This window comes from Python bivittatus, unplaced genomic scaffold (assembly GCF_059951505.1).
Source record: "Python bivittatus isolate LINGU-HERP-01145 unplaced genomic scaffold, Pbiv_v1 ctg000590_np1212, whole genome shotgun sequence".
Lineage (NCBI taxonomy): Eukaryota > Metazoa > Chordata > Lepidosauria > Squamata > Pythonidae > Python > Python bivittatus.
Window position 1 is genome coordinate 21,739,899 of NW_028277086.1, and position 23,774 is coordinate 21,763,672.

The window sequence follows — 23,774 nt, forward strand, 5'->3', positions numbered from 1 at the left end:
CCAAGCATAATCTAAAAACCTGATGTAACAGAAATAGAAAATGGGAAGCCTACCGTCTTCTTTTCCTCTTATATGATAGCATTCTGTAATGAGAATTCTATAACTGCATTTAGAACTATCTAAAGGCAAAACTTACACCATGAATATTCTTGAAGCCATAACAGCAGAAGTTTAGTAAAGAATACAACGAACTCGCATCAGCAGAAAACAAAGCTTGTCGCAAGGTGGCAAAAATGATGCCTGATCCATGGGTCTCAGTTTAATTTATAACACAGCAAAATGCTTGTGGTGTGCCCAACACAGTACAACAAATCCAAATAAAATGTCTGAAATTCTGATGTCTGTTTTAAATAACAGCCACTTTAAAATACTAATTTTTAAACAATGCTATAATATATTTGGCATCGTGTCAGTTCTAAATCAAGAGTTTGCCATGAATTCACTTCTGGCCCTGAAAATAGGAGCAAATCTGATTTTGATTGTGGCACACAGGACTTGTTTTTTTATTCAGCGTTGTTCAACAATGCCAATTATATCTGACAGGCCGGCTGCTAGTCCAGTTTTCAGAAGTGACTCCGGTCCAGAACCAAGAAAATGATGTACCCAAACAGAACAATGGTAATAGATGGCGGTATCTGGCCAACCTGGCCTGGCCTCGAAGCTAGCAGGACCGGGCGCAGCGGGTACCCAGCAGGAGGACCGGCAGTGAATCTGGACGGGGATGCCCGCCAAGGCCGCTTTTGCAAGACTGGCCCTCAGACTGCGTGGATTTGTCTGTCACCAGGAGCTGAGCTCAGCATGGTGGAGCTCCAGCTGTCCAGATGTTCCTGCAGGGCTGCTTCTCCGGGCCCCTGAGCCAAAGGACCTGCAGGGTGGCTAAGCCACGACTCTCCCCTGGGGCTGCAAGGAATTTGGGATTTAGCAATCCAAATCACAGGATCGGCAATGAATTTTCCATTAAGAGCTGGACAAACACTGCCCACCCCGAACATCGCACTGGCTCGCTCCAGGAGCAACACCGGCGACATTCACTATTAGCGCAGCGCTGGACTCAAGAGTTGTAAACGCGGCTCTAAACCGAAACAAGCGTAGCTGTTTGCAGCACCATCTTATATTTCTCGGCTACACCCGAATCGAGGGCGCCAGGTTGGGGAAAGCAGTTCAGTCACTTCGACTTCAGCGCTCGCTCCTTCGACCGCGTCTTACTTAACCCCGAGCCTCGTCGCGCCGCAGCGTTACGTCAACTTTCAGCACCGCCCCCCGGCTGGCAAAAAGCCCGCCCTCCGCTGCGATGAACCCCGCTCCCACCGCGCTCGGGGAGGCAGCCCCCGCGGTCCAAGTTTGGGCTGAGTGCCTTGCCGTAGTCTCACGCGCGTGCGCAAACCGGAACCGTGCGTCTGAAGGGGAAGGCGGAAGGACAGCCTTACCTCCGTAGGGGTCAGAGGAGGAAGTTTCTCCTGCTTGCTGTGGGGCGCGAGTGTCCGCGGCGGCCTCCTGAACAGTTCTCAGCTTCCCTGCAGGTGCCGACTGGCCCTTCGCTGCCTTCAGGGCTCCGGAGGACGCCGGGCCTAGTTCATGGCTCCGGGGAGAGCGGGAGGCGGGGACTTGCGCCTCTGCGGTCTCGCCGTGGCGGTGCGGTTGGTGGGCCGGTGGGGCCCTCCCGGGGGGAGGAGTTGGGGCGCCCGTCTTCCTTGGGGTCCGGCAGAGACACGCTGGGTGGGAGCTGGAGGCGATGAGGCCAGAAGGATAAGGTGATTTTTGGCTTATGGCTTGCTTGCTTCTCGCCGTAACGGTTGGCTAGCCGCGAATTATGGCGTACTGGGCCATGTGAATCCTGCAGATTATTGGCTTTGGGAACCGTGACTGAGGAAGCTATGGCCGTCTCCAGGATGCAGTGCACGGGGTGGGGAGAGACCATATTTGCTGAACGGATCGCCGTTCTTTGGATGAGCAGCAGAATAAAAAATGTCAGCAGGATGATCCTTGTCACGCTGGCAATTAACAGTAGCTCCCGAAGTGTAAGATTGAAATTCCATCTGCAGCTGGGGAAAGGGAGGATGCTGGTGCATCCGTATTAGGGTTGTGCCTTGTAAAGCAGAGGAGCATCTACGAACCAGTTGTCTTTGCGTTGTCAAAGCAGCCACTGGGTTGCAGAGCTGCACAGCTGCTGTAGAAACTGCTCCCATCTGCTTCTGCTGCACGTATGCATAGTGACAGCTGCGTGCAGCTTCTGGAGCTTTGCAATTTGGTTACTTGAATTTCAAAAGTGGCACTTTATATACTCTGTCCTGCCTATTGCTAAACATCTTTCAAAAACTTTATAGAGCCCTAGTCTATATCACACATTATGGATTTCTTGTAAATATTACTGAATTTCCAAAGAATTAGGTAGTTCTATAAAAGATTGCTCCTTTTCTGATATAGGGAACTCTTTGTGGCTGTGATTTTTGTTGTTCTTGTTGAGTTAATGATGTGATCATGATAGCAAAGCCTTAATTTTCCTTTTCTTTTTTTAGGAAAAAACATCACTATGTCTTCTGGTTTGTTGCCCAAGCCACAAATGAAAGACCTCCTGGGAAAATTTGCGAGAAGGAATTTTCTGATTGGAGTTACTTTAGTAACAGGATGTCTGATTTACTTGGAGGTCAGGACTTGTGTTAAAAGTCAATATAAATCAGTTTCATTTCATGCTTAAGTCCAATTCTTATATATTTGAGCAAGTCCTGCAAAATTACAGGTAGTCCTTGCTTAACAACCATTTGTTCAGCGACCATTGAACAAATGGTAGTTATGGCCAATCCTTGAAGTTATGGTTGTTGCAGCGCCCCATGGTCATGTGATCAAAATTTGGGTGCTTGGCAACCTGCCTGCATTTATGACTGCAGAGTGTGCTTCAAGTCCCCCCACCTACCTATCTCCCTCCCCACCTCTGCCCTTTTGGCCACTCTGCTGCCGCCACCCCCAGCTGACCTTTTTCATGTTTTTCCTTCTTCTTGGCATGGGGCCTCTGTTGGTGCTGGGCTTGCAGCCGCCTCCCTGGCCACCAGGCTTCTGAGAGGCCTACCCCACTTCAGCAGTCTCAGCCAGCCACATATTCCCACATGCACACCTGTTCTAACTGCTGGGGTTCTGCACACAGCACGTGGTTCGCTGCCTTTTCCTGGCTGCCAACCATGGTCTTGTAGCCATTTATTCCACAGAGGGTAGTGCCTCCCAAGAGGCAAGCGAAAACAAGGCAGGGGCAGGCTTCAGATTGTGTCCAGGAGGAGCCACAGCTGACCAGTGGCCTCCTGCTCGGAGCTCCATGGACCAGGTCCTGGCTGTGTGCTCTGGCCATCTTGGGAGTGGGGCTGGGGGGGTCTTTGTACAGCTGCTCCTTCCTGGGCAGGAAAGCTGTAAGTGGCTTTTTGCTGCGGGGGGGCATGGACCTGGCAGTGGTGGTGCTTTCTCAGCCCTGGAGTGACAGGGAAGGGGGGAGGGAAGGGAGGAAGTTTGCGCCCCTCACCTCTCTGGACACTCCTGCCCGGTTTGTGATGGGTCTGCTGTACCCCATCCCGCCTCTGTCTCTGCCTTTTCCACCTAGATGTGCCCAGTCAGATGTGGGAGGATTTGTGTTGCTAAAGAAGGAAGTCAGTGATGAAGTTTTGTTTATTACGTTTGGAGCAAGGAAGAAACATGTTATTTCATTATGCATAGCCCTCTTGGCTGCAGGCCTGTCAGGAGCTTATGGCCAAGGAGGTGGTGGCGAACGGCAGAGGCAAGCATGCATACATGAACCCCAGCCAGGGAGGGGCTGAGACTGCAGAAATGGGGCCTGAAGTGGGGCAGTGGGGGCGGCAGGGGTAGGTGGCGGTGGAGTGCTGGGTGGCCAAAAGGGCAGAGATGGGGGGGGGAGTTAGGCGAGAAGTGTGAGGTCCTTGCCTAATGACCACAACTGGGACTACCAGAACTGCTGTTGCTAAGCCCTGCAGTCACATGATGTTTCGCCTAATGACCACTTCATTTAGCAATGGGAATTCTGGTCCTAATTAGGGTTGTTAAGCAAGGACTACCTGTAAGTCGCAGGTAAATAGGTATAAGATTGTAGCCTTAATGATGTGTACTTTTTCCATCAATTCTATCACTGTTTTCTCAATTTAGGCTGCAAATAAGAGTGTTTTCATAGACATTGCTCTCATTTAAAAAAAAACACTGCTTTTGTTCAGTATCTAATTGAATTTTGAAGGCTAGTAATGGTAACTTTTTTCTCTTCAGTTTGCTTTCATTCAAGGAAGGCAAAAACAATACAGAGATTTCTATAAAACATTTGACTTCGCGAAAGACTTTGAGGACAAGAAAAAAGCAGGAGTGTTTCAAAGCGTGAGGCCTGGTGACGCCTAATAATCATAGGTAAGTGATTGTGCAACTTATGGTGTAATAATTCAAGGGAATGTTTAAGCTAGGTATGGATATATAGAAGTGAGCCAGTGTGGCATAGCGATTAAAGTGCTGGCATCGAATGAGAGATCCAGGCTCTAGTTCTCCCTTAGTGGAAGACAGCTGGGCAATCTTGGGGTGGTTGTCCTCTCTCCGCCCTCACCCGTCAAAACTCTTCCTGGGAGAAAGCCGTGGCAGACCACTGAGCTGCTTTGGTGTTGGGTGGCCGGATACAGATTAAGACAGTAAGACAGATTAAACCACTTCCACAGTGTTAGCAAGGAAATGGCATGGATCTGTTACTGGTTTATTTTATAACCGTTTAGCAAATACCTTTAAGGTGGCTCACTGTGCATTTTGAAATACAAAACTACAAAATAAGAAATGGCAACTCAGTTAAAGTATAGGTAAAAGTTAAATCAGTTAAGTAGATTTAACCAAAATAATTCCTTGTATAAGCCTGCCACTGTCTGTTGACAGTGATGTACTTTCCTTAATTCTAACATTCATGTGCTTTCTTGGAAAAATGTAGCCAGTTTCATTGCTTCCAATTTTTTTAAAGAGTTTTCAAATCATGCCATTAGAAGCTTTATTGTTAAAGCAGAGGTTGGCTAATTATGTTTGTAATGGCATTTCACCATGTTATCATAAGCATGTTTTTTTGGGTTGTAAACTGTTAGATCCCTTGGGCTTCATAAAAGCCAATAAATATAAATATATATTATAAATATAAATATTATTTATAAGTATAAATAACTTAGAGAAAACAAAATGATATTTTGCGCATCATCTTCAAAACGGGAGAGTAGATTTCAGGTTCTTAATAATTTATATTTTTCTTTTTTAGAGCTGCCTCTTGGACACAAGATAATTGAAGATTATTGTGATCCGTAACGATCACCTTCAGTGCTGGTCCTGCTGTAATTTGCTCATTAAACCAAATCCTTATCTCAGAGTGCGTCTTTGCTTCTTTTGGTTGGTGGCAACCAATATTGCAAAGCTCACGGGGAGTATTGCAGTATTTAGCTTTCTTGGGTAATCTGCCAGGCTGAAATGTCCCTAGTAGCAGAAGTCTTTGAGCTTTCTTTTTAAAAGAAAACACCGAGGGAAGGATGTGTGTCAAATCTAAACGATAACAGGAAAAAATCTGGATATTGTGTTTGGGTCTTTTTAGTTTCCTTTCACTGGGGTTGTGCTGGCAGTTGGGAGCAAAATTTTTCCCTCACCTTGTAGCTTTTGCTTCTCAGAGAAGTCAGGCAGAAAAGAAAAGGCTGGGCTGTATTAAATGACCATGTGGAGGTCAAGGGTATGGAATCCACATTTTACACATTATAATTTAATTTTTTTTCTCAGAACATTTACTACGTACCTTGCAGATAGAACATTGCTGAGTAAAAAAAAATTTTTTTTCACTTTGCGATAACAAGAGAGGTTTTAAAGATCTTTGTTATTCACAAGAGTTCACTTTGTAACAGTTATGGAAACTGATGTGCTGCATAGCTGTGGGCAGGCTGATGCAAATGGCTACTTTAGGCCCTCAGAGCTGTGCTATAGCAGGCTACCAGCCCATCTAATTCAGCATTAATTCTACTGTGGCCAACCAGAGACATGCAGGTTAGGAATGCTACAAAAAGGTTTTTAGGTTAATGGCATATTGCACCCTCTTCTTGGATGTTTCATTTAGAAAGCAAATAAACCTGTTACCGAAAGGGCTATGTTGATAATGCATCCAGATATTTAATCAGATATATATTGTTGCCTGTCACTGCCAGATTCTGATTGTTTCAGGCATGATGTCTATTTTTATCATTATGTAAAAAATGTGGCTGAGCCTGGGAACCTCTGCCCTAAGTATGTGCTCTTCTTGCTGAGCAGCAAGGCCCTCCAAGGACCATTTATGGGTCTAAACATTGTATCAAGTAGTGTGGAAAAATAGTTGTATAAAACTTAATAGTTATTTCATGCTTTCAGTGTTCGTACATATACATTATTAGTTGTAGTCCTTAGAATAATACTATACTGTATAGAATAAGACTTTGTGTTAAATGTAGTGGGAGGAGCCTAGATGACTGAGTTCCTAACACTGTCCCCCTACCCCAATATGCTTATGACTGAAGCACAATTTGAATCTTGGATTCTCTATTCCATAGCTTAGTCTTTAGTGATTCCACAGCTTAGTCCATGATTCACCATCTCATGGTGGCAATGTTCAAGAGACTGCATAGCTTGCTGTGAACCTACGTGTCATGGGAATGGCCTGTAATGGTGCCCTTGCTTTCTGAGGTCTCATGCAGATTAGGGAGGACATTTTTCTGTGTTGCTCCCAAGTCATACTGTCAGGCGTGGCACTCAGCTTCCATTCTTCCTGCTCTGTGAAACAAAAAATGTTTTTTTTCTTTAGCCAAGTATTTTCAGTCTGAATTAATTGTGATTGTTAACCTTTTTAGACTGTAAATGTTTAGAGATTTTTTTAAAAATTGTTAGCTGCCCAAAATGTGTTCTGGGCAGAAAAGTGGTATTCAAATCATATAAATAAATATATGAATATTATGATTAGTCATGTAACTATCTGAATCTTAAAAGTCATTTCCAGTATACATGCTGTTCTGATGTGTCTCAGGGTGATGGAGTAGCATCTTCATACAGCAGAACCAATAGCTGTTGTACAAACTGTAGCTAGGTCAGCAGTTTAAATTTAATTGGATCTGTAAAGCAATTACTGCTATAATTGAGAAGAGCATTAAACGAATTGGGTTGCCTCACTCTAGCTATAACCTGTCCTGTCCGTACTAGTTTATTATTTTGGCATGTTACAAATAAAATGCATTTCCTTTTAATCAAATTGCTATAATAGGTACAGTCAACAGACAAAAGTGGCAATATAACTCTTTATTTCTCATGAAAGATTCAATTATAAAATACAATATTTTAAAGCAGTATAGGTAAACAATGACTAGTTTGACAGATAACTTATGTACACAGTGTTCTTACTTTGTACTTAGGATAAACCTAGTTTTCAGAGGCTGAGTATTTTAAAAAAAGGGACACATAAGACACATGACAAAATCAAAAGAGTTTTCTAAATCTCTCTCTACCCAGGAACGCACTGGAAATGTTAGTGAAAATTAGATGGCAAAAACTTGCTTTAAATTCAGTATCTGACTTCGGCATAGTTTTGTAGTACAGATAGGTCTGCACAGATTAATATTGAGTTCTTGCCATGAAAAGCTGAGTTGGGGGGGCTTGGGGGGGAGGAGAGGAAAAGAAACATTTAGGATCAAAATTGTTAAATAAAAATAAGCAATAGCTAAGAACCCATATCAAGCACACTTTCTCAAACTAAAGCCTGCTGATCCCATTTCAATCCACAATTAAATCTAATAATTGTTTTACACCAGTGATTCTTCTATAGTTCAAACTTGAAAACAGATGGTGAAAAGTCTGTAGAAAATATGTATTTAAAAACAACCACTGTTAACATACTAGAGCTGTCTGAAAAATTGGATGTACTGAGAAATCTGATAGCTGATCCAGTATGGTCTAAACAGGGCTTGGACATACATCCATGAATTTTACTTTACTTTTCCTCTGTGATGGTTTACGGTGGAGTTCTATGCTACAAGTATATATTTTTCTTCTCTTAGTCCACCAGATACCTTCCAGTGCAAGCGTAACTGCAGAATTACTACAGCAATAATGAAACCAGGCACTAGTTTTAAAGTTTACTGAGCCCTTCCCAGTGGATATAAGGTTTTAAGTTTGGATGACGGTGGGTACATGAGACCTGATACACTGGCTGCTAACTTGCTCAGTTAAAAACTCAGCACACTACATCTCACCACATTAAATTACACTTTCAGCCATACACTGAGTCTTTTATTTTATAGAAAAGTATGAGACAAATAAACGTGAGTTCAAATTATGTATACTTCTTAAAGAGTGGCTACACAGGCTTCAAGTCAATGATGTGTTTAAGATGAGCCTTGCCTATCCTGGCACCCACCCAAATGTGCTGCAACTACAACAGCATGGCTGGGAATTATGGAAGTCCCAGTTGTGTTTGCTGAGGGGCTCCAGTTCGGATATGTTGATCAAAATGTAAACAGATTAATATGGCCAATGTGGCAATTGTTATGTTACTTGGATGTAAGTCAATGGAACCTACTTTGAGTAATGCATCTTGGATCAGTTAATGATTTAAATTATTCTCTTGTTTTTGGTACGCTTCGCTGAACACAATTTGTAAAGCTTTATATAATGCAAATTATTGGTCCCACATCAATAGTCAATGACAATTCTTGCATAATTATAAACTGTTAAAGAATCTGCAATAGCATATACATTCAAAAATCTTAAGAAATCATTGCTATCTATTATTGTGGACAAGGAATCTCATAAATTATTGTTGTCACCAGGTTGTTCTTCAAATTACACAAAGGCACTATTAAGGACTGAAATCCTGCAAAATTTCAGTCAAAGAAAATTATTCTAACACAATCGTCCTGAAGCCCAGCTATCGCTAATAACTTAAGACTTCTAAGTGCTTCCAAACTGAATGGGAAGAAATATTTTGCTATAGGTTGGGCCAGTTGGAGTACAAATTTCAGCCCTGAGCAAGTTTTTAAAGCTGAGTTCTAAACTTTGCTAATAGAAACTGGCACCCCTTTAGAAAGAATGAAAGAAGGAACAGAAAGATTTGTAGGACAAGAACATTCTAATGTTAATTCTGTGCATTCTGCCTATCTTTGCATATCAGACTTCCAGTTAAAAAGAAAAGATTTTCACTGTCACCTTACAGGGTTGCCAATTTCTGCTTACTGACAGCTTAGTTTACAACGTATATGCATAATTTTGTCTCATAAAGCAGACTACAGAATTCATCTCAAATGTACTGAGTGCAAAATAGACTCTTTTTTAAATGTGCTAGTTCGCTATCCCAGCCCACCTAAGTTTAAGCTCATCGGTTTCATGTGATGTGGAATTTAAAAGTTCATATTAGGCAACTGCATAGATAGTACTTTAAATCTGGAAGCATTTCAGCAGGGTGTTTTCAGTTAAACCCTCTTCTCAAAGCTTTATTTTTTACCATAGTAAATTTACTGATGAATACATGAGCAAAAATGGGATTAACCAGGTATTGGTAAGTCTTTAGTGTTGCTGGAACTGGTTCTGCAGCTACGAGGGGAGCTGTGTTTTGTACAGACACGGGGACAGTAACCAAGTGGCAGGATGCTTTCGTAATGTAGTCAACAAGTCTGTTGTACTGCTGTTCAGACAGTCTCTCTCTGTTTCCATCTGCCTGAAATCAGAGAACACAGATTTATTGAAATGGGCAGTGTATAGCTAATAAACTTCAAAAAAATCATGGTGGTTTGTAAAGATTACAAGTAGCAGTGAAACAGCTTTACCTCCACATCACCAGGGACTCTCGGCTGTTTGAGCTGCACCTTCAACAGATTGCTTTGTTCACTGTCTAGTAGACACTCAATTTCTGTCACTGGGAATGCCTGTTGCTGTGTGTCTTCATCAATGCTAACCACAAACAGCACTTCTGAGGTAAGTAGTAAACATCCTTCATGTTCTTGGCCTGATCCGCTCACAATGACCACATCCAGGGCCATGTAGGCCTCTGGTCTCCCTAGTGACTGAAGCATTTTCCTACAAAAAAAATGTTCAAGATAAAGAACATAAGTTCACCTGATAGTCAACATTTCTGAGTGTTTTTTTTTTTTTTTAAAGGAAGCAGTAGTAGCATTACACAGAGACAGCAGTTTTTTGCAAACCTAGCTATGTTTTTAAATCCCAAAGAGGTCTTGTTTATTTTGTAATACTCTCAAACCTCCAGTTCTGCAGCCAAGCTGACCTAACTGATGGTCACAATCACATCTCCTTTGTCCAATTCATTTCTCATTCCAACACTGAATCCACTCCAAGAGACTGGAACTGGAAACTGGAACCAAACTGAGAAGAAGAAACTAACAGCTATTTCTGGAGATGTCCACTATTTGGGCAAAGGCATCTATGTAATACCTTTTATAAACAAAGACAGGCTAGCATCAGATTTCCAAAGCTCAAAGGAGAATTGATTTTGAGAGAGGGCCTCTGAATAGGAACTTTGTGTTTAGCATTCCTAAATATTCTGCTGTAACTCAGCCTTTTGCTTGGGCAACAGCGTTAATTTGACCAGAGTCCAGAATCTATTAATCAACACTTTGGGTACAGAAATGAGTCAGTATCCAGATAATTTACCAGACGTATTTGACGTGGCTGTTTGGTGCCTGTTCAGCATGTTGATCGCTTGGAGGGCAGCGCTGTCTAGGATGCTGGGAAAGTCCAGCCCCATGCAAAATACCTGTGGTGAGAAAAGTTAGGCTGTTTTTGTTTTTACGAGGAGGGAGAAGAGAAACATGTTGCAGTGATGTCATGTTCTTAAAGCAGTCCATAAAATTGTGCAGATCCAAAGTGATGTCACATCTTTGGATGCTCTAGTGGAGATAATTCATTCAATATTAGAATACAATAATCATGCACTTAACCCTAATGGATTTTAGCATTAGAAATAAACAAAAGACAGAATGTCAGTCACATACTAGCAATTAGGAAAAACCGAATGCTCTTGAGAGCCATAGGTTTAGAATGGGATTGGACAAGTCAGTTAAGAATGTAGGCATAACAATTCCAGACCATGGTTAACTTTCCACATTCTTTCATGCGTATCTCACAATTAGTAAACATCAACAGCTAAATTTGCCCTAGATACTGCATTTCAATATAAATTACTTAATGCAGCTGCTAAACATGAAACCCAAATGTTTATGAATTCTCTTGGGGTATCTGAAACTTGAGAAGTGTCTTGCGCTACAGTAGAGCTCTGCAAAGCTACTGCTCTTCTGTTTGCGCTGATCAGAATAGAACAAGGGGGTGACTTGGCACGTTGCTTTCTGATGGCAGGTACATTTTCATACATAAAGGGCATGGTTCTTATACTGAGAAATGGCAGAGTGTCAACACTTGAATAATATACTTCAAAGATAAACGTTTTACAAGAGGAATTGAAACTGGGGTGCAGCTTAAGACTGCAGTTTCTGGATAGGGAGAATGCTGAGCACTAATGGGTGAGACTGTGGGGCCAGGTTGGAGGTTGATTTAGCCTTGACAGGTTGCATGCACTCATAGCAGAGTAAACATTTCTACATCAGGGTAGAAATTTATAAAACAAATACCAAATTAAATAATGCACTGGTTTTGTTGGGGAAGAATAAAGTTTAATATTGAACACACAAACTCCTGGTAATGCTTAAAAGATACATTCCAGTTACAACAATTAGCCGATTGAGGTTTTTCAGTGTTATTGCACATGAAATTGTCATTGGCAGTTGGAAAAAGAGAGAGCATGTGATTACTTCTGTGTGGTCTTGTTCCCCCCGTAGGGCATAAGCCCATTTGCCCATTAGTCAAGACCAAGATACTGATCCATGCACTTCCATTTATTATGGAAGAGGTTTGGGTGTTCTCTGTTTTCTCAGCCAATAGACACAGAAAATACGAATACAGTTGTCAGAATCTAGAACACCCTGTCATTAATTCTATGCACCTAAGCCAACATTGCACTGCAAACCCCTTTTCAAATGGAGGACGAGAGAGTTGCAAAAGAACTTGACATTTTTTTGGAGGGGTTGTTATTCAAAGAACCAAAAATAAAAAAAACAAAAAAAACAATCCTCCTGAGGGCCTGCAAACAGTTGGCTCTGCTAAAGTTGCTCTCTGGTTTCAAGCCACTGTTTGCAGTGAAGTGCATCTCTCCATTATTTTGGGTTGCTTCTCAGTTGCCAACATTTTTTAAAAGTCTAAAATACATACATGGAACATCTCTTACACTATCTTCCAATTTTGTACTTCTTCCTCTAGTTTTCCTAGAACCAAAGTTTTATGTACAATTTCCACTCACTCAACAGGCTAAAGAGCTGTACGTATTGCACACACACATCGGATAAACAACTATGTGGGAGAACAGCCACGCAGAACGGTTTCATGCTGTCCCTCTGAAACCTCTCCAGAGAATCAGGAGATTCTTGGAAAATCTTAGATGTGGAGTGGGAGCTGCAGAAGAAGGCATATGTTGAAGAAAAAGAGTTGTGGCTTAGGTTTCCCTGGTTCTTTTTTGGCTACTTTTTAGGCCTTTGGAGCTGATGAAGAACATGGGGGAAACCTGTGAGAGTACCCTTTGGATGACCCCCCCATTTTTTCTGAAAGGGGTCTGCTTGAAACTTAGGCCTCTAATTTTGTCATTTGTCCAGAAAGGATCTTTACCTCCAAAATGTGTTTAAAAGCACGGAGGAGCAGAACAGAGCCTCTGTGGTTAGACTCTTCATTCTTTTGGGTGCAAAATAATGCCTACAAATTTAGTTAATGGAAATCAAAAAGTTGGCCAGTGTCAGTGGCCAGTGATTCATCTCAAGGAGGAAAATGTTGAACCAGTTAAAGGAAGATGCCATATGAGTAATCACATTATAGCAATAACATGTACAATGTTTGCAATCCTTGGATACAATCTAATGTATCACTAATGGAATAACTACATTATCTGGGCCTGGCTCAAAGAAAGTGAGCATACTATACACAGTGGTGTCATATGCCCTGGTAGGAAAATTCAGAACACACCCTTATTCTTTCCAACACTAAATCTAGAAGCAGAAAGAGCAGTTGGCAACTTAGTTGTAATATGGTTATCAAGACAAAAGTGTGATCTTGGTGTGAATGGGCACTTAGCTCCCACTAGTCCACAGCATTTCATGGTATATATGCATGAGATAATACTAACAATATTACCAACCTTGCAAATTTGATTCTTGGCTTTGGTTCCTTATAGCTTCAGAAGAAGGTATCTAAAAGCTGCCATCTTCCACACAGTCAGTGCTGTCCATTTATTTAAGGTAATAAATGGTGCCCCATCTACCTCCATCTCAAAGACCCATGAAATATTTGGGAGGAAGAGTGTTTCTCTAGAAGTTGCCTCCCATCTCCAAAACTGCCTTCGGATTGTCTTACCCTTTCATTACTATTTTTTTCTCATCCTTTAAAAAGTTTATTTTTTTAGAAAGACTTCTGGATTTTTCACTGCCCTACTATTACTCTTTAGCCACCCTGAAGAAAATATGGGACAATCAACATTGCTCTTGATTGAAAGAAAGGCTGGACTTGTTAGCAAGCAGGATGATTTTATTCTACAATAATTACTATTAAGCAATTTGCCACCTCAAACACTTTAAATTAGATTTCCTTAACCTGATGCCTACATTTAAGCTGAGACCACAACTTCTAAAATTCACAGACAGCACGTCCCCCTTTTTGTTATAAGGAAATGATTTACATTAATAAGATAATGACAGTAAAGGACATCTATTCTGTAGTTGCTTAATCCTTTGAAAATTGTATGATATCATCTGGGCTTCATGGATTTCCTCATTGAGATAGGTAATGGCTAAAGAGTAAGCAGGAATGTATAACTTAATTTTGTTGTTTATATTTTATTAACAAGATTTAATCTAAGTTCTCAACAAAATTTCTGCTATAGAATCTGCTAGTTTTGCAATGGATTGTAGATTTTGCAAAATCCTTTTTAGTCCCAGTTTGGCTCTTGACTGCATTTTCCATAAAATTCCATGTCTGTTTTATTTTCTTAATATACAGAATAACTGGGTCATGAAGGCTAAATATCTGAACTAGGAAAATAATGTAATCTCATTAAAAGATTGTGATGGTAAAAGGGAAATTTGTATCTTTAATAAGATTTAATAAGATGTACATGCTACAATTAAAATAATATATGAAAACTGTCAATGAACTTGTAATACGCTGAATTCATACATTTGCTCAAACCTACCATAGCCAGTCTGTGAGACTAACTCAGCTGCTCCTCCAATAGGCTTAGCAAAAACTCCCATGATTCCTTTCCCCACGCCAGAGATCACGCCTTTGGCTTTGTGTCCAGCTGAAGCCTGGGCTTCTGATGTCTTCTGGAAGTTCTGCATTGGCTGGTCTACAATCCCAGCAATTGCACCTGTAATGAGTTTTCAAGTATTATAGAAGGATATAATCCCAGACCAGGATGAAATATTGACTTCTGAACCCGTTTGCTTCATATTATTTGAATCTTATGCCATTTTGTCTAATACAACAATAAGGAGCAGACATTCAATCCCTTTAATTCAGTGTAGGGAAATTTCTGCTAGTCACATCTTCTACTTCGCTTTCACTTAAATAAGGGACCCCAACTTTTTGATCTGCCTCACAAATTTGGAGTTCTGAGAGCATGTTATGGGCCCTCAGCCCAAATTACTGCAATGATGGACATAGCCAGTTACAAAACAGTCAGTTTACCAGAAAGCAAATTTATGAGCTTGCTCCCTAATAACCACTCTAGTGGTTCTGAATGTCTCATACCACCCTTTATTTCTGTCTTCTTTCTGGGTAGGTGAGCACACTTCCAAAGAAAGCACTGAGCTGTAGTTTCTATAATGTCTGATGAGATGTCTGAGGAGTTCAGAAGCATTCTTGGAAGTAAGGGTTATGCTTTGCAACATGCTGACTTCACATTTACTTCTTTAATATAAAACAATCTAAAACAAATAAAATCAGGTGAGGCATAGGATATGGAACCTGATAGGCACCAATGTAGATGTCTGTAGGTGGGCACCATGTTGGGGACTAGTATATAAACATTTAAACTTGGTTTCATAATGGATTTTTAAAATTTTCATCTTTTCTCTAAATATAGTTGTTGAAATGGTAAAATTGAATATGTTGTATGTATGAATGTGTATTTTACATAAGAACAAATTTCTGCTAACATAGAGAGACTTCAGGTTATTATCTAAAGTAAATCTCACAAACCCCCTAAGCCTGACTTCATAAGAAAAAATTCCTATGTCCAATATATCATTTTAATATGCCCTTATATTACAAAAATGCTCATAAACTAATGCAATCTCTGATATATTACTAAGCTTAGTAGAATTAGGCCTGGAGACTTTTGTTACTGTTTTTCTGAACACAATCATATTTTATTTTAATGTGTATAGGTCAAACTTTTACAAGTGCCTTAGTGACCCCTCCAGCTTTTCATATCAACAGAGGATAGCAGTTTAAATCTCCCTAAATGTAAACAGGTATGTCAGGTGGGATCTCTCTTTGATCCTGAGTTTATTCAAGCCACGTACCACAGAGATGCCTCTAGCTGTTGTAACTTTGATGGATAAGCTATTTGGATCTTACTAAAAGGACAATGATTGAACAAGGTGACAAGGTGTTACATTATGAATCTGAAGTGCTTATGATGCTCAAGGTCATCATTCAGCACAGGAAATACTCGGTAAAGCCTGCAGATCTCTTTGTAAGGACTTTGTACAAATATGGAGAAGAGACATCTTTTGCATCCCATCTGGACAATAATAACTGTATTATGGCCAACCGCTGTTCACTATGTGCCCAAAAATAAAAACAAAAAAACCCACACAAATATTAGGTGTCCCTGGAGACAACAAAACCACCTTAATTGATAGGTAGAACCTCTATCCACCATAAGACTCTCAAGCTAGCCATGACTCTGGGGTTGTTTCAGATGGTTCTTTGCATCTATCTTATAATCCACGCCTGAGTCCTGAGATGAGATGCAAGTATTTTTCCCTTTAACTGGTACATCATGATGTAGAAAACAATTAAAGGAATGAGTGGTATAAAATTGTATTAAAACTACTGCTTTACTATGGTGGCAATTTACTAAATATTAGTAATGGTCATATAAAGTGACTTCAGCTGTTCTTCAAATGAAACATTTCCTCCTCTAGGCCACATCACGTTTGCTTTATTCCTTACCCAGTTGTCACCCTTGCAGAAATTGTCCTTGATCTCTCTCTAGGACAGTGTTGTCCAAACCTGGCCACTTTAAGATGAGTGGACTTCAACTCCCAGAATTCCCCAGCCAGCCATGAAGTCCACTCATCTTAAAGTGGCCAGATTTGGACAACACTGCTCTAGGATGAGGATGTATATTTTGTGGCATAGGCATGCCAAGAATTAGACAAGTACCCATCATCAAAGAAAGATGCACACAGTATTGCAGAAGATGCTAAGTATCTAACACATGTGTGGTACAGTCTTCAGTGCATTTTGGGGGTGGTGGTGGTGGAATGCAATTACAGTAATTACTCCTTGTATAAAACCCCAACACACTAAAAAATGTGTTCTCTCATTTTATCTTGCATTTCAGTACCAAACTATACTACTACAGCTGCCTTTCTCTTTTGCAGATAGCCCTCAACAGGAAGTAATTCATGCTGAAGAAGCGAAGGGGGTGCTTCATTCCTCTTCTGTAGCTTCTTTCCCCTGAAACTTCCTTCTCTTTTTACTCTTATCGGTGTTTAACTGAAGCCTGATTCCAAACTTTCCATACAGATCTGGAGCCCCATGAAAGCAGCTGAATGATGGGTGAACCCCTGGGGAAAATCTCGAACATGCAGAAGCCATTAGGCTTTCAGTGCATACTGCAGAATTATAATAGGAAATTTACCCCTCCCTGAAACACTTCTCTCTTATGTTTTATTGAAAAGGACATGCTGCCCCATTAACAGTGACTTGTTCTTGCAACTTTCTTATTTCTTAACAAATATTCTTGCTCTCGTGTGTGTATCTGTGTGTTAGGAGATTTGTTTCTTTATACTACACTACAGCATCTAAAAAGAAAAGCAAAATGGTCTTCCCAAAAACAGTATTAAGTCACCATTACTGGCTTCTTTCACCTGACCTATTTTGTCCATCCAGAGAAATTGCTCAGAACTTAATAGTTTCTTAAACATTTAAAAACTTTCCTATTGTTAGAATTAATACAATGTTTTCAGCAAACCACACTTAAATAATGTCACTGGGAACTAATAAATGCATCCTATGTATTCCAGACTCTTTTTATCTGCTAGTAAGTTCTGGACAAAAGAGGTTAGATAAAATAGATGCCAATGCAACATCCCATCTTGGAAACAGTTATACTAGCAGTTTATGCCTCTCCCCCACCCCGTTTGAGTAAGATTCTAGATGTGTTCCTCTCCTTCAATAATAGTTGGAAAAATATTGTATTTATCAAGTTCAACATGTTTTATTTCTTCCCATCCATCACAATTTTAGATTCCTAAATTTGCCTTGCTTTCAAAAAGTAACTCCAATGAACTTTAGAATGTGCTACTGGAACCTTTCAAGGGCATGGACAAACCCATGTGAGGCATCAGAGAAGGTAAACCAATGAAACCTGGGAAGAGCCGTGACAAATATATTGTTAAAATCTCAGTACACCAGAAGAGACAGGTGAAAAACAGATTGCAGGGAGAAACCAAATAATATTGATGGATCCGTTATTTGCAGAACTGTACACTCAGGCTGGGTTTGTGTTGAGATGTGATACTTTAAAATCCTGGCAGATGATAAAATCTGGTGCTCATGAAAAATCTGCTTGTATATCATTACTCCTAAAATGCAATTTAGATACTTCAGATACTTATATCACAAAGTGCTTGTAATTCATTTGGATAGTTAATTTTTCTGAGACTAAGAGTAGTGGGAATTATTTCAGCAATAAAGAATTTGTAAACAGAATCTGAATGCCAGTTCAAGACTTTCATTCTGTTTAAGGAAAACAGTGCAGGCAACGTAGCTTAAGCCAAATTGTAAACTCAAATTTCTTGTCTATATCTTGAGTAAAGGCAGCAATTAAGAACAAGAAGTGATCCGTTTGAGTGAAATATAACAGGAATAACTGCAGGTTTCCAGCACAGTGTCTAAATCCCTGGAACATCAAGAAGATTCTATTGTTCCAGTCACAAGTATTCATATAATAATGGGAACCTTCAAGAAAATCTTCAGAGCTAGATAAATTCAGCCAATCTTCTATGTGGCTAATCTAAGAACGAAGGAGATGTTGTGGATACTGAAACTTTAACTGTACAGAAGAACTTCTGACCTTTCTCAAGAACTTTTCTGCAGGACTCTAATTATGGTATGGAGTGCAGTGGCACAAATAAATGGTGAATACTGTGGGCACATATTAATCATGCACCACAAATTTTCTTTTGGGTGATTGCCCAAGGCTATCATAGCTAAAATACAAAATGGATTTAAAAAAAAAATTCTTTGGATAATAGTTTGCACATGATGCTTTTATTGAGGATTCTGCTTGTTAAGATTTCAAAGTGCAACCTTCTGCTGTAGCAATTTTCTTTTAAGATATGTCTTGATGTATCCGTATCTATATCTATATTGCTGAAAGTGAATGGTATTCACCAGCTATTAGGATTTTTTTTTTAAAGTTAGTTAACACCATTTAGAAACCAGTTCCTACCTTCATTGGGCCTTTACAGGACATCTGAAATAAGTTGCTTCATCCTGCTTCCAGGCAGGTCCTGTCCTGGAGAGTTTTCAAAAGACTGCACCCTAGGTCAGCTTTCCCCAACCTGGGTGCTTTCCAGATGTGTCTACTACAACTCCCAGAATTCTAAATAATGGCTGGGGAATTCTGGGAGCTGAAATCTTGCTTGGGATGATGCCCAGATTAGAGAGGGTTGCTGTAGGTTCATAACATGATTAGCAGTTACCTTATTCTAATTTCTATCATTTGAAAATTTCCCTGGCAAATTATTTCCAGGTAGGTATATTGTCCTAGTTCATATATGATAATCCAGGATTTTAATTACGGTTTGTTGAACAAGTTATATTAATCTGGTTCATAACATAAAATACAGCGAAAAATAACAAACCAGAATATGGCTTAATGTTATGTATGAATTAGGCCACTAATTGCATTTACACATCATGCTGAACTATAGTTTGGTTCACTCATTGTTCGCTGAATCCAAAACAAGTTAGTCAGTCTTTCTGTTGCATAAAGTAATAATGGCTTATTTGACCAATTCCTGGTTTATTTTGCCACTTATTTTAGCAGCTCTCAACTTGCACCCTTTGAATGTTCGTTAGAATAAGACTTGTGGAGAGCATAAAAATAAAGCAGGTATAAGCTAGAAAGGTACAAACTCTGATTTTAGTCTAAAAAAAATATTGTTTTTCAGTCTTCCCATTCACACATCACACTAAATGAAAAGCAAATCACATTATGACTTATTGTGATCTGGGGATCAAGCCAAGCTTAAAAGAAATGTGAAAGTAGCCCTATTGAGCCCCTTCCTTATAATGTCAGTACAACATAGTTTATGGGAATAATGAAATGCATGATGCAAATGATGATAATAATAGTCATAAAAATTTCCTTCTACTGCAGGGTAGAAGAGAAGCCATGAAATATGATTGCTATTCTATTTATAATGTCTATTTTTGCTCTTAAGTTGAATTGCATGGCAAGGAATTTTTTTAAGAAACCGAAAAAATCTTTTCAAACTAGATTCTTCTGAACTTTTATGTTTGCTTATTTCTAGCCACTTTGATCTCACAGGGTGATAATGTGGTCTCATAAAAGCATTTGCCAAGCAATACATATTTGTGATTTTTTGGCTAGTAAAAAAAAGTCTGTGTACATTCTTCCTTCACAATTCTAAATCCTACTTTCCTTTCAGAAATTTCTATATAGTGGTTAATTAGGTTGGTGCAATGTGTCTCCTTCTCCTGAAGAAATATTTTTCATCAACGTTTATTTGACATTTGAACTAGTGGTTTACAAACAAAAACAAGCATCTAAGTTAGCCTTCCCCAAGTTGGTGCCCTCCAGATGTTTTATAATCAAGCAAACTGAAGAGTGCTTGAGTTATGAAGCAATGGAAACATCAGAAAACAACATCATTTGAAAGGAAAAAAATGGAACTCTTGTGTCTTCCTACCATTTACAGAATAGTAAGAAAATAAAGTTGCTTTGCATGCATGCGCGTGTGAAGACATCCAGGAACAGCTCCCACAGCTGCTGCGCAAATCCCCCTCCCCCCAAAACAGCTCCTTTTAATGATTCAGACACAGGTGCTTTGTACATGCTCCCATGTGGTGCAAACACTTCATTCGCATAATTAAAAGGTTCAAATATTTTTCATGATCCTACTACATAATATATGCAAATAAAAGTATAGAATGCATTTTTAAGTATTACTCCTCCATAGCCTTTAGCTTGGGGCAGGTAGTTTCTGGTGGCTTTTTGGTGTTATTTTTAAATGGGCATTCATCTCCGTTCACATTCAGCGGATTGTGTTCCTAAACCTACTTTGCTGCAGTGATACTGAACACAGTATTCCTTGCCCAGGACAAGCTGTTCTGCTAGCCTGCAGGGAATCCTTAAGTAAGTACTAGAATCTAGTAAGATCTAGTTAGCCCATACTGGGAACAACAGGGGGAGTAACAAGTTAAAGCCAGAGGCTAAACACAATTCATTTCTACTCCAGATTTGGAGTCGTGGCCTCAGGCAGTCATTCCTGTGAACTTGCTTTCCTTCTGAATTAGATTACTCTGTGATTCCCCATTAAATAATCTGTTCCCCAAGTGTGGAGAATTCACATGCAGTTGCTGCTACATATACAGCTTTGTGGAATGGAGCATTCATCTAGCATCGTTCTTACCAGATGGCTAAAACAGGATGTCTCTGTTCCCCTCCAAGATTATAGGAACTCATAATTACAAGAAACCAGAGCTTTTTCTGAGCTCTCTTTTTCTCAGATTAGATTAAGAGGATGAGATGGGGGGAGAGGTAGTCACCCCTGCAAGTCCGATATGATTCAGGGAGAGTTGCTTGCCAGGGATAATCAGCCTACCCAAGGCCTGGCTAGGGAGAGGAAATCAAATAATACATGAAAATAATGTATCTGCTCCCCCCGCATCCCAAAACATATCCTGTGTCCCCAAGGGAGGATCCCATCACAGTTGAGAACATAACTCTGCTGTCCAAGGCAACAGCCTTGCTTTTCAACTTTGCTTTGCTTGCCCAGCCCCTGTTCCCTCCACTTGGCAGTGGCTAGGTCTGACACAAGCTTTCATTTCAAATGAATTTTCTAATCCCCACCAATGTGGAAATATGTAACTCACTTTCAGTTAAATGGAAAAATTAGAGGAATTGAGAATAGTGGAGGAACTTTATTTTGCCAAGCGGAGACTGCAACGTCTACACTACGGGGCACACAGATCTTGCTTCTGCCAGCGATCCTCTGGCTCTCTATGTCTGTGCCCTCACTCAAGGAACGATTTGGAATTGGAAACCAAAGTCAAAAAGTTCTACTCGAGTTGGCAAAAGGAAAATGACCAAATGAATACTGTAGCTCCAAATAAACATATTCAACCTGCAGATATTTTCAGATCATGTCCTCCCAAATGGTGGACATAATGGGGCTCCTTACCTAGAAGGCTGATGCCCAGTCGGGAAAGGCCTTGTCTTAGTCCTTCTCCCAGATTTTCCGGCAGCTGCCTTCTCCATTCTTCTTGCCGATTATAATGCTCCTCGTCCAATGAAAGCCTATCCATATTTCGAGCCAGGCTTGTTGCTAGGTTGGTAATGGATGTTAGTGTACCTGAAGGCAAACAGATGAGTAAATGCCCAGTTCATTTGGAAACGGCGAGGGATGTTACTGTTTTGTTTAAAAACAATGGAAACTACTTGGCTCAGAATTTTCTCTACACAATCAGGGCCTGTAACACATAAAAACAGTATCTTACATGAATAATATATGTTACATGTCCTCAGTACAATTCTTTACCCACCCAGCAGACTTTATAATGAGGCCTGCTGTAACTGTGATACAACAAATCTTAAACTGGGATTGGCAATGTGGCAGTCTATAGTGGACTTCATGGAATTTCAAGACTAAGTAACGCTCTTAGATTTTTTTCCCCCCAGATTTTCAAAGGGGGAATTTCAATTTTTAAAAAATTTTCAGCATCCATGCCATAGCAGAAACAAGCATGATTTTTGTCTGGATATGAAAAGATTGTTAATCTCTGTCCTAAATCAAGCAGTGTTGAGCTAATGAAGATTCAGCAAATAATAACACTATTTGGAGATAATCTGACAATGCTTTGAACTGCTGGCGACGCTTTGATAATCTGGCAGTGCTTTGAATCTTTTCTGTTTTCCGCTTGGCCTTTGAAGCCACAAGATGGCGCTATGTCTGTATACAAATCCGGGGAAAGCCAGATGTGGGCTTGCTTTACAAATGTGCTCAGCAATATTTAATAACAGTGTCTATTATTATCTTTTCAACTACATATGATGAGGCAATGTGGTGTAAGGTTTCTGAGGTACTGCAGAAATACTGAACTTCTTTAACATTTCTGTTCAGTTACTGCATTACAAAGTGGTCATGTGGGAAAGCTTAAATCACTAGTAGAAACAATAGTAGAATAGAAAAAGTAGAGGAGGTCCTCTCTCCCCCCACCCCAAATGCACCCACACAGCAACATACACCATTCCCTGAGACTCAAGGGGCTTAAATACAGCTGAGGGTGGCAAGTTCATCTGAGAAAGTGATGCCTTCTCTTAGGGCTGTACTGGAATTGGGGAGAAGAGATGGATACCTTTAGATATGTGCTTTACAAACGACGTGGTTCCTCTGGAAACCCCACTAACAAAGGCTCCAGGGCCACGGGTGAGACCTTCGTATGGAAGCCGGAAGAAGTCCGCGATCCCATTCCCAACGCTTCTTACCAAACTGGCTGGGCTGCCAAGAATTTCCAGAGATCCCACAACCCATCCTGCAAAGAGATGTGTGGTAAAAAATGAGCTGAGGCTCACGCTAATTTCACAGAAATTGCAGTTAAATAAAAAGAAAAAGATGGAAAAAAACCCCACTCTCATCCCCCCACCCCTTTTTTACACTAAAATTTATCACATCATGAACTTCCTTTGAGGAAAACACGGGAAATAGCTCATCCGCTACAGATTCAGCAATGGCAATCTTTCACGCTTTCTAAATCAAAGAAATCTCTTTGGCAAAAACACAAATAGCTTTAAAATGACTTCCTTCCATGAGCCTCCCGTATTTCTGCTAAAGCTGCGTGTGGAGAGAGGGATGCTGCAGCCAGACGGCTGGGAATAATAGGACCAGAGGCTTATTTTGCTCCGGAGGCTTTACATCTTGCAAAGCAACTTTGTTATTTCACGTCCGCCCAGCAGAAGAGTCATGACAGCCAGTTTACAGTGATACACTGTCCCGCCTTGGGGAGTGTGAAGGTCAGCGGCTTGATGGGGTGTTGGGAAAGGGGATGCAGGTTTTTGACAAGCACACAAGGAATGATTTTAATCCACTCAACAGCTCTGTGCTGATCACTTTCCTGTAGAGTCCAGTTATGGCCAGATAAATGACTTCTTGCTCAACATAACTGTAAACAGAAATGGC

General features: G+C 40.4%; 2 protein-coding genes across 4 annotated transcripts in view; one reads left to right on the forward strand and one right to left on the reverse strand.

The window, feature by feature from the left end:
* Positions 1–1,363: 1,363 nt before the first annotated feature.
* COX6C (cytochrome c oxidase subunit 6C) lies at positions 1,364–5,371 on the forward strand. Its single transcript, XM_007427354.4, has 4 exons — positions 1,364–1,520; positions 2,517–2,644; positions 4,255–4,389; positions 5,264–5,371. The coding sequence occupies exons 2-3, from the start codon at positions 2,531–2,533 to the stop codon at positions 4,378–4,380; spliced, it is 240 nt and encodes a 79-aa protein (XP_007427416.1). The 5' UTR covers positions 1,364–1,520; positions 2,517–2,530; the 3' UTR covers positions 4,381–4,389; positions 5,264–5,371.
* A 1,925-nt stretch (positions 5,372–7,296) lies between these two features.
* VPS13B (vacuolar protein sorting 13 homolog B) overlaps positions 7,297–23,774 on the reverse strand; it is a 403,839-nt gene continuing 387,361 nt past the window's right edge. For all 3 annotated transcript variants that reach the window (XM_088149087.1, XM_088149086.1, XM_088149088.1), the window contains exons 57-62: positions 22,954–23,130; positions 21,780–21,950; positions 14,300–14,476; positions 10,666–10,768; positions 9,825–10,074; positions 7,297–9,715 (exon numbers count right to left, since the gene is read on the reverse strand). In XM_088149087.1, coding sequence (XP_088005213.1) covers positions 9,467–9,715; positions 9,825–10,074; positions 10,666–10,768; positions 14,300–14,476; positions 21,780–21,950; positions 22,954–23,130 — 1,127 coding nt within the window. In that variant the 3' untranslated portion in view covers positions 7,297–9,466. The remainder of the gene's footprint in view (positions 9,716–9,824; positions 10,075–10,665; positions 10,769–14,299; positions 14,477–21,779; positions 21,951–22,953; positions 23,131–23,774) is intronic.

Coding starts and splice junctions, on each gene's coding strand:
- COX6C (XM_007427354.4), top strand. CDS start 2,531: ATGTCTTCTGGTTTGTTGCCCAAGCCACAAATGAAAGACCTCCTGGGA. Junction 2,645..4,254: donor GATGTCTGATTTACTTGGAG/GTCAGGACTTGT, acceptor TTTTCTCTTCAG/TTTGCTTTCATTCAAGGAAG.